The sequence below is a fragment of the Myotis myotis genome, unplaced genomic scaffold (assembly GCF_014108235.1).
Source record: "Myotis myotis isolate mMyoMyo1 unplaced genomic scaffold, mMyoMyo1.p scaffold_m19_p_11, whole genome shotgun sequence".
Classification (NCBI taxonomy): domain Eukaryota; kingdom Metazoa; phylum Chordata; class Mammalia; order Chiroptera; family Vespertilionidae; genus Myotis; species Myotis myotis.
In genome coordinates, this window is record NW_023416315.1 from 69,478,033 (window position 1) to 69,493,678 (window position 15,646).

The 15,646-nt window shown below is 39.4% G+C and overlaps 2 protein-coding genes across 6 annotated transcripts in view; one reads left to right on the top strand and one right to left on the bottom strand.

Moving 5' to 3' along the window:
- The window catches only part of ING3 (inhibitor of growth family member 3), a 31,428-nt gene extending 26,347 nt beyond the window's left edge, over nt 1-5,081 (bottom strand). For 2 of the 5 annotated variants that reach the window (XR_004970973.1, XM_036328858.1), the window contains exons 1-3: nt 4,934-5,081; nt 4,602-4,673; nt 1,389-1,489 (exon numbers count right to left, since the gene is read on the bottom strand). Coding sequence is in view for 4 of the 5 variants with exons in the window: in XM_036328858.1 (XP_036184751.1) it covers nt 1,389-1,489; nt 4,602-4,673; nt 4,934-4,961 (201 nt within the window). In the remaining variant the exon portion in view is untranslated. Of the gene's footprint in view, nt 1-1,388; nt 1,490-1,863; nt 1,866-1,981; nt 1,993-2,876; nt 2,986-4,601; nt 4,674-4,933 lie in introns of those variants that run through there. The other 3 variants (XM_036328854.1, XM_036328856.1, XM_036328855.1) reach the window with 3 other exon arrangements.
- A 198-nt stretch (nt 5,082-5,279) lies between these two features.
- TSPAN12 (tetraspanin 12) overlaps nt 5,280-15,646 on the top strand; it is a 142,182-nt gene continuing 131,815 nt past the window's right edge. The window contains exon 1 of the mRNA XM_036328860.1: nt 5,280-5,450. The gene's annotated coding sequence lies outside the window, so the exon portion shown is untranslated. The remainder of the gene's footprint in view (nt 5,451-15,646) is intronic.

Below are 15,646 nucleotides of genomic sequence, written 5' to 3' on the forward strand. Positions count from 1 at the left end.
TTCTCATTCCTTATTATCACTGTCAGTCATCCTAAGTAAGCAATAAAAACCCAGTTAAGAAAAGGGTGTAGATGAGGTAGAATTAGAAATTATGCACAATGGCCAAGAATTAGAGAAAGATGTTCAGAATTCCTAGAAAAGATATAAATAAAAATAAATACTATTCCAAGTCTAGCCTCTATACTAATGAAAGTTATATGCGGTAATGACTAGATCTTTTCCTTTAAAATTTCTTTTGAAGTTAAGATTTATCTAATTTGTAAATAACATTTAAAGTCTCTAGTTTTAAAACATGTTTTTTATAAAAGTACAACTACTGAAAAAATGCTAACCTGAATGTCTCTATTTTCCAACTGCTGTATAACTCTCATTTTAAGTTAGGTATCAATTCACACAGCTCAACCTATACTGTAGATTTCTCCTCAGCAGAAAGCAAATTATTGTTTAAGAAAATAAATTCTATGAATGTCCCTGGAGTATCAGACTTCTCAGAGTATATGCAAGCTGCACTACACCCAAAACTTACCTTAACAGATTAAAGGGATAATGAATGACTTTGGGATGTATATATGTGACGTCTATATTCACACACACACCTAAGTCTCCAGGTATACTAAGCCAGGACCAATTCTGTCATAAATTCTAAATTCTTGTTCTCCTAACAGAAATAATCTTCCCCCCATGCAGTAAAATAAATGACACCACTACTCTAAATCTATAGTTTTCAAATTTAGTAGCTGATCCTTGAACAATTCTATGTGGGCTGGAGTTGGGGGAGTCATTATCACGCAGAGATATTAAAGGACCTGTCCGATGCCACAGAGCGAAATGGCAGAGTCGTCACCAAAGCCAGGTGTCTGAAACAGTTCTGTCACTGCATCTCCAACAAACTAAATCATACCCTTAAAGCAAACCCTGCAGGGAGAGCTGATATCCATCTAATCTGAAAGACGGCTATAAGTACTGTACAACTAATTAAGAACTCAAAGAAATCTTTATTTCTAGGCCTAGTTCATGTATGAATTTAGAGTTTTAAACTAAAATACTTTGAAAGAATCCTCCTCATCTCTTAAGATTCTGTTCTTCTGTGATAACACCAACTTAGGTACCTAGTAATATAAAAAATGTGCTTCAAGTTCTGCTAATTAAAAGTGTACTTTTTTATGGCTCTTCACTCTCTAATAAAAGTCACTAATTACTGAAACAACTTCTAAATAAATTACCAAAATGCTTCAATGAAGCTCTAAAACACAACAAATTATTTAAATCCTCAGAAGCCACTGGTAACGTTCCCTCATTTTGATAACCAGAAAACTATTTATTTTTAAAATATCTTTCTCAGACAGTCCCAGTTTTAACCGACAAATCACCCAGAGTGCTGAACATACTTTTTTGATGGATGCCATTTGTTCTTCTCTCCACTCTGGTTTATTTTTCTTTGCATTCATAAAGAATTCACTGACTCTTTGCTCTAGTTGATCCATTGCATCTATGACATAACAAAAACATTTCATATTTACACAACCAAGTTCATACACTGAATATACGTGCTTTGACTGGGGGAAAGAAACAAATATCTGACAATGTACACTCCTTCACTGGGTCACGAACTTTAAATATGGCATGCTTTAATTCTGTAAATATAGAATGCCTTAATTACCTTAGTAAAAAACAAAGTTACAATTTTCCCTACTAATAATTTACTTTTGTTGTTGTTACTTCATAACTTTTTCCAATAGTCAATGTAGTCAACAATACAGATAGGCTCTATACTGTAGTTTCTGAATAGTACAGTCTTAGGTCAAAAGGTAATGGTATTAAATCAGCCAAATGTGTCAAAACACGATGTCGTATTGTAAGTACCACTGGGAAATTGGCACATACTTTTAATAAGAAAAAATTATAAAAATGATTTTAACCTCTTGCTATATGGTCTTAAACACAAGATCATCTCCTATCTATGATTAAAAGCAGTAGGTACAATCATTTATCACTTAATATAGTATATTATTTATTCTAGATACATTTTTTTCCTAAATGTGCCAAGAGTAGTCATTCCATGGCTGCTAAAAGAAGAAAAATAAATAAAAGGGATTCTGTTGCCAAATAAATTAAGGAAAACATTTTTACTATATCCTTCTTTTGGAGATTTTCAGTGAAATAATAGCTCTTTAAAGATTCTGAGAAGTCTTACAGTTAATTTTTAAGAGAATTTTCCTTTGTTTAAATAAGCATTTCCAAACTTATTTGCTAAAGAAGTCTTTTTTGTTAATCCATACCTATTAACTTTAGAAAATTCTAATTATTATAAACAATAAAAGTTTAAAATCTCTAATTTATATAATCTAAGTCCAAATTGCAAGAGAATTTTAAATTTGTAATAACAAAAAAGCATAAAATTAAGTTACTTCTTATTGAATGCCTACCTTCTATCAGGCACTGTATGTTCTAATTTATATGTATTATTTTAATTCCCAGATGATTCTCATTTTGTAGAGGAAAAACCCTCAGAAGTGGTAATGAGGCCAAGGTCAATGAGAAGTCAGTAACCGAAAATGAACTCGGATCTGAATGAACCTCAAAATCTGTGCTCAAACCTATTGGTAACTACTACTTTAGCGAAATTTTAACATTTCAACTATATTAAAGTTACAATGAACTTTGTGAGCAAGCTGGAGAAACACACAATTCAGACTTCCACACCACAATATACTGAATAAAAGAAGGTGCCTTTCACATCTATCACCTCCTATTACGTGCCACATGAAACTGACAACAGACTGAGAAAAGTATATTCCTGAACAATGGGTATGGAAACGTGTGTGCTGCTGCTGGGGCAGAGAAGCAAGGGAAGAAAAGAACAGGTTCTTAGCTACCTCAAGACTCCCACACTCTGCAATGTCTGGTTCTCCAATCTCTTTTCATGGTTCTTCCTTCCTCCCTATCAGACCCCACACCCCAGATCTTCCTCCACCCTCACTTTTCTAAGAAAACCTGGCAGCACAAGAAACATTTTATGTATAGCTTAAACACAGCTGGAATAAATGGGATCAAAACATATTTTCTGCAGATATACTCCCACAAAGGCCAGCCATTCATGTCATTTAAATAATTTAAGAGTTATTTTCATTTCTCCAAACAAGGGAGTGACACAAGGCCAAAAGGTACACTTGATTATTCACTTTCATTATGTACCATATAACTTCATATTCTTTTTTATTGTAAGTAGAGCATTTTTAAAAATATATTTTTATTGATTTCAGAGAGGAAGGGAGAGGGAGAAAGAGTTTGAAACATCAATGATGAGAGAGAATCATTGATCAGCTGCCTCCTGCACAAACCCCACCGGGTTCTGAGCCTGCAACCTGGGCATGTGCCCTTGGCCGGAATCGAACCTGGGACCCTTTAGTCCATAAGCCAATGCTCTATCCACTGAGCCAAACCAGTTACGGCTAATTTCACATTCTTAATTTTTAATATAGTATCTATACAAGATAGTAAACAGCTATATTACATTCACTTCACAAAGGATTGTGAGGTTCTTTCAAAACATGAGCAACAAAAATTTGGTAATCATCACTGTTTCCTTGTTGTTTTTGTTTTTTAAATATGTTTTTATTGATTTCAGAGAGAGGAAGGGAGCGGGTGAGAGATAGAAACATCAATGAGAGAGAATCACTGATGGGCTGCCTCCTGCACGCCCCCAACAGATCGAGCCCACAACCCGGGCATGTGCCCTAACCAGCAATAGAGCCGTGACCTCCTGGTTCATGGGTCAATGTTCACCCACTGAGTCACACTGGCCGGTTTTTCCTTGTTTTAAGTGTAATTTTGCTCAATGGATTGACCTTCTTATCTCCAGAAGCACTGATTCTTTACCTTCTCTGAATCCTGAACAATTTTAAGAAACTGCACAGAAAGAAAAAAAAAAAGGATCATATAAACCAAATACTGCCCTATGAAAGAGTAAGGTTAATTTTGGGAAAAAGTCACAGAATTACCAACTATCACTGATATAAGAAGGGGAGCCAAAAATTTTATTATGGCATACAAGAAGCTTTACAGTAAAATCTTATTCCCCTCGCTCATTCTGATTAACAAAATACCACGCTGTTGACAACTGAGAATACATGCTATAATGTGCAACTTTTCCAATGTGACATCCCAAGGGTCTCTAAAAAACTGCATGCAACCCATACTTCTATTTTCTGCTCTTGAAAAAATTTTAATACGATGGACTTTAGCAAAAGCATTAATGCTAAAATATATGTTCAACACCTAAAGGCTCCGAGTCAGAATGCTGACATTCATGCCGCTGTGCATGAAAACATCTACCTACGGTCTCAATGAAGGCACAGGCACGCTGGCTGCACAGTCCAAAATCCGAGAAAGGAACACAGACGCGTTCCAGTGTCTCCTCTTGTCAACGCCAGGAGGAAAGCGGAGGGAGGCAAGGGAGGCAAGGTTTGGCACTGAATTCTTTTTGACAATTCCTATGTGCGAATCAGCCAGAGAGTCAGACAGCAGAGGCGCTGGGGTCGACAGCGACTAAGTCCGGCACTGAACGTGCGCGGCGAACAAGAGCAAACGCGCCCACTTACTCTGCACCTGCAGGTCCATCTCGCGCATCTCCGTGAAGCGGTCCCGCAGGTCCATGGGAAGCTGCTCAATCACTGTCAAAGGAAAAGTCCGTCAGAGGGGCGGGGCCAACGGCGAAAGTACGTGCCTGCGTCACTGCGTGCGTGCGTGCGTGCGTGCGTCGGTGGGGTGGGGGTCGAGGGAGCCGGCAACCCTGAGCGAGGCTGCCAGTTACCGTGAGAAAGAAACATCCCCCGCCTCCCCCTCCCTCCCCGCCATCCCGCCTGCCCGGCCACTCGCGCTCTCGCCCGCCCGCGGGTCCCACGGACGGCCCCGGCCAGCGCCGCCCACTCACTTTCTAGATAGTCCTCTAGGTACAACATCTAGCGCCTTTAGCGCTTGGGGGACGAGGGGATCCAGGGGTTTATTTGTGTCACTCGCTGTCGCCGGAGTTTTGTCCCTTCCAATATGGCGCCTCCGCTAGCAGCGCCCGCTCGGCTTCGGTGGGAAAAAAAAAAGAAAAGGGGAAAAAAAAAACCACTTTGGCGCCTGACGGCGCTTGCCTCACTGCCGCCCGGGGCTGTCATTGGCTGGCTGGGGCGGTGACGTAGGCCGGCCGTGCCTGTGCCCGCGCCGTTGTGGGAATTGTAGTTTTCCTCCCTCGTCAGCGAGCTAACCCGCTGGCAGTTCTTCACACGGAAACTACAAGTACCAGGTGCCATGGCGAGGGCTGCGCAACAGAGTCCCAACTGCGGTGCCCGTGTTTATTTGTTGCTTTTTGCACCGGTGTGGACGGGAGTCTTCTGCGGCTGCCCAGCGCCGCTAGGAACAACTTTTCCGCTGTCCCTGCCGCTGCGACGGCCCCGCTGCGTGTGAGTCTAGGGCCTCGAGGAGCGCGGGGGGAGCAGCAGAGGTTCCAGCGCTAGAACCCCCGCAAGGTCAGGCAGGCGGGGCTCTTCGGGAAAACAGAACTCGCTTCTGGAACCCAGCCTCCGTGTCCGCTCCCCAAAATGTAAACAGGACGTCTCGTGGGCTTCCATGTCACTCAAAGAGTTTATTTAAAATATGGGGGTGACTATTTCCCATATTAAAAAGGGTGCACAAATAGTTCTCAGTAGTTTCTCATCTATTCCATTTTGCGGTTGTCTCGTCGTCATTCTAATGAAATGGATCTATACGTACAGCCTGCACCCGCAAAATAAATAAATAAATAAATTATATCTATATATAATCTCAAGCAGAAATAACGGACGGAGCCTTCGTGTCTAACGGGCTGTGCTTGGAATAACTTTATGCTGAGCCAATAGCCTGTATTGGACGTCTGTAGTCCTGTGCGTTGTCTTTTTGGGTGTTTTTGAACTTCTCAAATGTTCATCCGTGATAGTCCTTCACGGATCAGTTTTCCTCTTAAAAACTTTTGCACTCAGTAAAGGTTGGCTATTACTTTCCACCTGTCTTTACTTAACTCTCTTCTGTTTCCTGCGTCCCCCCTCCTTGACATTTTCTTGTGCTGAAGACGTTTTCACTGCTCTTAATCAGGATACTTAGCTGTCAGATTCATGAACCCCAAAGGAAATTAACCGCTATCCTAATAACAATTACCTAATTTATTTTTTGTACTTATATTTAAACTCGAATGACTTCAGTCTTCCTCCCACCCTCCCCTTCCTTCCTTCTTCTGGCTGCTTTTAAGATCTCTGATATCCCAGTTTCAAAGCAGTGAATCTAGGGATAATTTATTCATTCCTTCCATCCATCCTTCCTCTCCCCTCCGTTTCCCTCCTCTCCTCACCACCTCTCCCCTCCCCTCCTTCCCTTTCTTTCCTCCCTCCTTTTCTTTCTTTCCTTTCCCCCTCCCTTCCTCTCTTTCCTTATAAATGTACTAGAGGCCCGGTGCACGGATTTGTGCACATTGAAAGGAAATTCATTAGAAGGTGGCCAACAGGGCGGGACTGGGCAAGATGTGCTGGACACGCTCTGGAGCCAACCTCCTGCAGTCCCTCGCCCGGCCACACCTGGGGCATCTACAGAGTGAGCCAGCCCCTCTGGCAGGTGGGGTCCCTCAGCCTGGCCTGTGGGAATCGGGCCAAAACCAGCAGCCTGCAGTCCGACATCCCCTGAGGGGTCCCGGAGTGGGAGAAGGCACTCTGCAAAGTTGCTCTCTCGGCAGCTCCTGTGTTGAGCGTCTGCCTTCTGGTGGTCAGTGGGCATCATGGCTACTGGCCAGTTGGCCTGTTGCTTAGGCTTTTATATATAAAATTTTAAACATGTTTAGGATGTGACAGGATTCCTGAATCTCAGGATTAGTATACTGCAGCAATTCTAGAAAATTCTCAACCATTATATCTTCAGTGTTGCTTATTTCCCATTTCCTTCATTATCTCTTAGAATACCTCTAAAACAGGTCTCATTCTATTTATCTTTATCTTTTTTTTTAAATCTTCATAGGGGACTGTTTTATTGATTTTTTTTTTTTTTTTAAGAGAGGGAAAGACGGGATTGTCAAGGGCGGGGGGGGAAAAAAGGACACATGTAATAATAGCCTTTGTAATACTTTAAGCAATAATAAAAATAAAAATAAACAACAAAAAAAAAAGAGGGAAAGAGATCAGTGTGAGAGAAACATCTATTGTATACGGTCCACCTCCAAATTTCCATATACTTTGTGTTTTTAGAAGTTCTGTTTGGTTTTCTTTTCAAGCCATGTTCTAATTTCTTATACAAATTAAGCATAGTCTACATTGTCTGTTAAATCTGACACTGAAAACTGCATGGGCATTTTGTACAGTCTGCTGTTTCTTCTGGCTTTTGCTCCTGGTGCCTGTTTCCTTGTGGCTTGTGATATGGACTCTGCACTCATGTTTCTGGGGTTTTAACTATGGGGATTCTTTGAGACCTGATTCAAAGTGAGTTTTCCTAGAGAGTATTAGAATTTGCTACTGCAAGTTGCTAGGAGGCAACAAAAACCCTAGAACTAAATTCAATATTTCATTTAAGATTTATTGAATTTCACAGGTAAATTGAATTTGGGCCTTATGCCAAGTAGCTTGTTATACATGCTGAAGGAAATTTTTTTTCCTCTCCTGGACCCCAAGGTCAAGACAGACATGTTTCCTTACTGACCTGTACATCAGGTTTTGTTTTTTTTCTGATTCACCTTTACACTGGGAATGTAGCCCTTTGGGGCCCCAGATTTTTATCTCCTATTAAATTTCTCCTTTTAGATGGGCTCTTGGCTTTATTTCCTGGCCCTCACAACTGCACAGCTATCAAAGTAGAAGACCTAGGTGTACAGAATTTAACAGATAATCTCATAGCGAAAGCCCACATGGGCCCTCACTTCTTTCTCAGAGTATTCTCATTTTTCTTCCTTTCTTTTTTTACCCCTCTGAGAATTCCTTCACTTCCTACCATTTCATCAATGTGTTTTATTTTTTTTAATCCAGCATTTTTTGTTGTTTTCAGCAGGTGGCTCATTCAGATAGCTGAAATAGTGTGCTGTCAGAAATAGAAGAAATAGAAGTGCATCATTTCAGCTGGTGGCTCTGTTGGTTGGAGTGTAGTCCCGTATACCAAAAAGTTATGGGTTCCATTTTCAGTCAGGGCACATACCCAGGTTGCAGGTTCAATCCCTGGTTGAAGCACGCTCAGGAGGCAGCCAATCAATGTTTCCCTCTCAACTCCTCCCTCCCTCCCTCCCTCCCTCCCTCCCTCCCTCCCTCCCTCCCTCCCTCCCTCCCTTCCTCCCTCCCTCCTCCTGACCCTTCCTCTCTCTCTCTAAAAATCAGTGAAAACATATCCCCAGGTGAGGATTTAAAAAAGAGTATCATTTCAGTGTAAACTGAGTTTCTTCAGTGAGTTTTTCATACTAAGGAAAATGAGATAATAGATGGTTCCCAGTTCAATTACTATAGATACACACTCCAAAGAAACTAAAAAATAATAACACGAAACACTATATATTTTTCTTGATTAATGTAATTCTTATTTTGGGACCATGTATCAGCTGCAGAAAAACTGTGATTGCTCCTTACATCATTAGGTCATAAGTAGATAACCTTTTAAAGTGGTTGCCCACTTACAGCCACTACTGCATGTCTAGGCTGTGCCCTCATTGACAAGGTAGACCATATGTGTATTACATTATTAGACTCCCTAATCATAGCTCATTCATTTAACAGGGACAGGCCAGAGCTGGGTATATTAGATACACTCTTTTGGGATTTGAAGCTGGGAATGAAGAGACTTGGAGACCGAAGGAATTGAGGCAGAATTGTATTAATTGCAGCGCAATACATTGTCTACAAGAAACTCCTGCTGAGACCCCCCAGAGCAGCCCTAGTTTTATCCTTGGCTTTTTTTCCTTTCTCTGTCACTTTCTCCCACACTAGTTGCACCACCTTGAGGAAGATATTTTAACACTCTGTGCCTCTGTTTCCTGATCTGTAAGCTGGAAATAGCAATAGTAGCTAAATCATAGGATATTTAGATTGAAATGATACCATCTCTGCGAAGACTTAGGTTAGTTCCTGGTAGATGTTATAATGCAATCAATGCCAGCTTCTATTAACACCCTTTGTTCCCCTCCTGAATTGTCCGTATTGCAGATGCTCCTTTGCACTATTAGCTTTGCCGTGTGCCCCTTGAAGCTTTGGGGCTGGCCACCCCTTAGAACTCACTAAAGACTATCTCACCTCCAACTGTTGTCACTGTCATGAAATTCAAAGGGGAAGAGATGCAAGGAAGGCCATGTAGGGGTGCTACCCTGAAGACTACTGGCTAAGGAGAAGGGATCAGGATGTAGGGAGAAGATTTTAAAATGAATGCAAACTCTGGTTGTTACCAGGAGTCCAAGAGAAAGGAAAATTTAAGTTCTTCATGTGGCATGTCCTCAGGGGGACCTTTGGCCTTATGTCTTAAGAGTCTGACACTTCCTATCTTACAAAGAAAACCACCATATTTAAACCTTGCTGGTAAAACTTTGAAAAGAAATATTTTCTTAACTTTGTGCCAGCCAGTCTCTCCTTCCTGACAGACCTCTAAAACATGGGATGAAAGCAGAATAGAATGCTGTCTTTACATGGACCTCTCTAATTTTACATGTTTAAAATCCACGGAGTCATTCACTGCATCTGTTATAAGCAGCAAGACAATAACCTTCACTTAAAATACCTATGGATGTTCCTAGCCTTTTCCACTCCAAATTCCTTTGTACTGAAATAGACCCCTCAAAGGAAGGTTGTGATTTTCTGACCTGGTTCCTGGGTGTTTGTGATGAATAATTGGAGCAGACAAGTAATGGGTGGAGAGTTCAGGAGATTTAGCAGAGGGAGTTTCTGGGTGGGGGTTCAGTGGATGGGAGAGAGATACTATTGAGAAAGAGGATGAATAACTGGATATAAAGCTGTCATAAAACCATTCCTGCAAAACAATGGAAATTCTGGATAAAATGGAAAAAGAAAGCCCAACACTAAGAATAAAATTCCCAGGTCCAGAAATAAAGACTACACTCAACGTCTTAATAATGAACAAGATTTGAAAGAGCCAGAGGGTTTAGGCCTTCACTCTTCTTGGGTCTTGGGAATCTGATTGTGGTAGAATGAACATATTACAAATGTTGAAATAAATTTCTAGGCCCAAGATGGAACTGCTCCTACATGGGATGTCATGTTACCAAACCAAAATTTATATAACTTTCATGTCCTTATAAATGCTCCCCTAGACCAGAAATGCAGTATGCCCAGTCATCCAATCTCGAAATATCAATCCAAGCCTGGGCTCTATAATTTCCTTGTTCCTTCTCACCCCAAACAAGGTTGGCTATGTGGCGCCAGCTACCAATAGGTGTGGAGTGCAAATTCAGACTTCTCACAAGGGGCAAGGCACTTTACCAAGATAGTAAACATTGGTCCAGCTGAATAAAACATGAGAGGGCCCACAGAGAGACAAATGTGTTAGTACCCATTCGGGTTGCTCCTCAAGCTACAACACAAAGAAGAGCAACATCTGTTGGAAATGAGCACACATTCAAATACTACAAATCACTTAAGGAAATGAAAACTCTGAGAGACTATTAGCAGACAAACAGGGGAACTCTAAATATGCAAGTATTGGAAGTCGTGATTGACAAATTTAACCTAGAAAGTAGAACAAACAAGAGAAAGAAAATTGAGTAGAGACAGACAGAAAGTGAAGGATCAAACTTGAAGTTTCAATACCTTAGGAGTATCAGAATGAAAAAATGGAAAAAAATGGATACACTAAAGAGTACATACTCTGATATCATTGAGGTGCAGTTACTGAAAAGGTAAAACAAACCTGCGGTAATAGACACAGAAGGGTGGCCACCTCTGGGGAAAGTGGGGTGCTTGACTAATCTTACATCAACTGTTTCTTATGCACAGCTCTGTTACTAGCTTACAGAAGGCACTTGGGTCCTATTTGTGGCATGAAAAGAATGGAAGCAGTACTGGGTGGATTAGTGCTTTTGAGTCAGAGAGACCTGCATTCGAGCACTGCTTCTGTTATTTGCTCGTATAACCCAAATCAAGTTACTGCTTCTCCATCCATGGAATGAGAATAAGGAAGGCTACTTGCACTGTTAGGTTTTGGCAAGGCTCAAAGGAGATAATTTGTAAGAGTATCTAGTACAATGCTTGGCACAGAAATGTAATCATGAAATAATATTATTTGTAGAAGTGACAGTACCTTTAAGTGACAGGGGTGGGCAAACTTTTTGACTCGAGGGCCACAATGGGTTCTTAAACTGGACCGGAGGGCCGGAACAAAAGCATGGATGGAGTGTTTGTGTGAACTAATATAAATTCAAAGTAAACATCATTACATAAAAGGGTACGGTCTTTTTCTTTTTTAGTTTTATTCATTTCAAACAGGCCGGATCTGGCCCACGGGCCGTAGTTTGCCCACGGCTGGTAAGTGCCATTCCAAGGGCATTGTAGTGGGAGTGGAGGCCTCACAGAAGGCAAATAAGGAGAAGCATTGTCTTTAGAGGATTTAAAAAACAATAATAAAACTGACTTGTACAGTCTGTTTTTATTATTATTATGTGCCAGCAATTCTAAACAATGTCAGTGATAAAATGTTTCTCCCTCAAAAATATTTTCTTGGTCTAAATTCTAAACAATCTCTGAAGTTACGGTTGAATTTTGATAACTGGAATTATATATTTTCATTAAATAATGGCTTGAAATAAACACAGAAAGCACAGGGATTGTAAAGACAAAGACATAGAACTTGAATTATCTATATATATAAAGGCCAAGTGACCAGAACAACTGGTCGCTATGACACACACTACAGCAGCCAAACAGCCCAATTGGGGCCCTGATTGGCCCCCCAACCTCCCACTGCCCCTCTCCTCAGCTGGCCTGGCCCCAATTGGCCCCCATCGGAGCCGGCCAGCTGGACCCCACCTGTGCATGAATTTGTGCACTGAGCCTCTAATTTTGATTACAAAATCCTATATTGTCACTTGGAGTTTTCCTTTGTATCTTAAAACAGTGAAAATGACCATGAACAGTTAGGTATATTATTTTTGCTTAGCAAATGCAAATTTTAGTTTATATACAAAACTTATTACTAAATTTGAATAATATCTTGAAAATTAAAATATATTCTTCTAAAATTGTTATTTTTGTTGAATTGCTATTTAGTTGCTATTACATTTTTTGTGGTTATTTATTATTGCATCAAGTCAATATGTATTTTCTTTTTTTAAAAAAATGCTTAAATAAAGTTAAAAGGGATTAACACATTCCTTTTTTCCTTATTTGCTTAGTTGTAAAATTAATTATTCATTACAAGCTTGATTATATAATGAAATTTAATAAAATAACATTTATACTGTGAGTTTCTTTTCTGGCCATTATCGTTATTTCAGTTAATGACTATTTTTGAAAATAATTTTCCTGTAAGGAGAAGGGATATATTAAAAAAGTGATCTACTCTAGGTACCAATACTCTAGGTATGCTTATTTAAAGGCTTCTCACAGAAGACACATGTAAATTTATTAATACACAGTGGCGTCACTGTTAATAACTATTTCTTGTGTTTGATTTTGACAGTCTAAGGTTCTCTAACGTTCATTTTCATGAGACTGGGAATGTAAAGATAAATTGCCAAACAGTGACTTGTTACCAAGAGAAGTCTTTGTGATGCAATATGGAAATATTTTAGTGACTGAGAGGATTTTTAGCATACTGAAAAATCTTCAAAGATTGCATTTTTCCTTTTCTTCTCCCCTTTATCACTTAGGTTCTCTATGATACTCACCAAAAGTGGTGCTTCTTATTTTTATTTAAAACTTGTTTTTTTTTCCCATTAATACAAACTATTAATGGCTTAGGAAGACATATTTTGCTAGTAGGTGTAAAGCAATTTTTGAAACTTGGTTAGGGTATTTCTACCATCAAGGAAATGACAAAATAGTGTTTTTATACACTCTGTGCATAAATATCTTATGAGACATACTATATTGCAGTATAGAGCCTGTGTCCCTCACTAATCTGGAATTTCTCAAGGACAGAGACTATGTTTTATTCATCTGTTGATCCACAAATCTGGCAGATAATATGAGTTCAATAAAGAAGTAATGAATTATTGAATGAATTCTTTAATTCATGCACATCAAGCATAAGTTCATAAGTTTTCATTCAGACCAGAGAGGACAAGACAAAGTTATGATTGCTAACTAAGCTCATGATTACTGAGCTCTTCGAAGAAAATAGGATTCCAGTGGTCATTCAAGTAACTGGTCTAGAGTGCTGAGAAGAATTTTCTAAATAGAAAACATTGAAAAATTCTCAAATACAGGAGTAGATTAACTTCAAACGTGGTTCTTAATTAGGCTTGCCTAGAAGGCGAGGCAAAGGGAAAATAAATACAGTAATATAGTGACTCATGATGCTGTATATTTTGAAAAAAACCTTTGAAGTTCTAAATCTTAAGTAGACAAATATGACTCCCATGGAACATGAGAAAGGATATTACTACAGTTAATTTTAGTAATAATTTATTGAACAACAAATACCAGCAATACAAAACATCACCAAGGCATAGTCCCTGTTCTTGCAGGATGTACAGTTTGGTCAGAGAAGCAAATGGTAGGGAGATGATTTAAATATGATATGGTAGGAGCTCTAATGTGGTAAAATTTTGAGGAAGGGACTAAGAAATTTACATAAACTGGATTGAGAAATGATGGTTCCTTTGATGAATATTGAACATACAGATTCAACAAAAGAATAAAGCGCTGGAACCAATATAAAGATGCAGTGGATAAAATATCCACAAATTCAGGTACTTCTCAGCCACTCAATATTATGTTTTGATTTAGTAGATTTTGAAATATAATGTATTAGGAATGCTAGTCAGAAAATTTACACTGCCACAACCCTACCCAGTTGTTAAAATATTGGGATAAGATGTTCAACATCGTATGCCATCAGGGAAATGCAAATTAAAAGGAGATGCCAGTACACACCTATTAGAATGGCCCAAATCTGGAACACTGACACCACCAAATGATGGTAAGTCTGTGGAGTAGGGCAATGGGAATTCTTGTTCATTGTTGGTGGAAATGCAAAATGGTAAAACACTCTGGAAGACAGTTTGGCAGGTTCTTACAAAACTGAGCATAGTTTTACCAGATGATTCAGCAATCATACTTCTTGGAATTTACCCATAGAAGTTTGAAAACTTATGTTCACTGAAAAAAAAAATTGCTTGCAGATTTTATAATTGCTTTATTCATAATTGCCTAAACTAGGAAGCAACCAAGATTTCCTTCAGTAGGTGAAGGGGTAAATAAACTGTGGTACATCCAGATAATGGAATATCATTCATTGTTAAAAAAGAAATGAGTTATAAAAGACATGGAGGAACTTAATGATTCCAACTATGTGACATTCTGGAAAAGGCAAAACTAGGAAACAGTGAAAATAGCCGGGTTGCCAGGGTGTGGGAGGGGGTTTGAGGGTGGATCTCTTGTAGACAGCATATATATGGGTCATGTTTTCATATCCATTCAACTACCCTTTGCCTTTTGATTGGAGCATTTAAGACATTTACATTTAAGGTTATTATTAATAAGTATTTATTGCCATTTTAATTATTTATGCCTGTGTTCCTCTCTATATATCTCTTCACATTACAGCAGTCCCTTTAGCATTTCTTGCAATGCTTGTTTGGTGGTGACAAACGCCTTTAGCCCTTTTTTTTTTGTCTTGGAAGGTCTTTATTTCACCATCTATTTTGAATGATAGCCTTGCTGGATAGAGTAATCTTGGTTTCAGATCCTTGATTTCCATTACCTTGAATACTTCATGCCATTCCCTTCTGGCCTGTAGAGTTTCTGAGAAAAAAAAAAAATCAGCTGACAGCCTTTTGGGAGCTCCTTTGTAGGTAATAAATTGCTTTTCTCTTGCTGCCTTTAAGGTTCTCTCTTTGTCTTTAATTTTTTGGCATTTTAATTGTGGTATGTCTGGGTGTGGGCCTGTTGGGTTCTTCTTACTTGTGATTCTTTGTGCCTTCTGGACTTGTGTAACTTTTTTCTTCACAGGTTAGGGAAGTTTTCCACCATTATTTCTTTAAACACATTCTCGATTCCTTGCTCACTTTCTTTCCCTTCTGGCATTTTCCATAGTGGCTGCACCAGTCTACATTCCCACCAGCCGCATACTAGGATTCCCTTTTCTCCACATCCTCACTAGCACTTGCCTGTTTTTTTTGTTTGTTTTGTTTTGTTTTTAAATTCTTGGGGCACACCAGTGAAAATCACCGATCTAAGCCATAAGCTCTGCTTTCTGGGAAACCCAAGCTAAGATAGTTGATACCAGAAGAACCCTAAATAGCATGTTGTTAGTAGAATTTTGGAGATTATTATTACTTGGGCAGAGGGTGATAAGTGGGATGGTGAAAGCACCTGTCATAGAGACTTACTCCTGTGATAAAGTCAGATAGCAGATAAAACACGTGGAGACTGAACATAATGGAAGCAATGCTAATTATAAGAATTGTGTAGTGGGATGACTTGAGGTAAGGAACTAG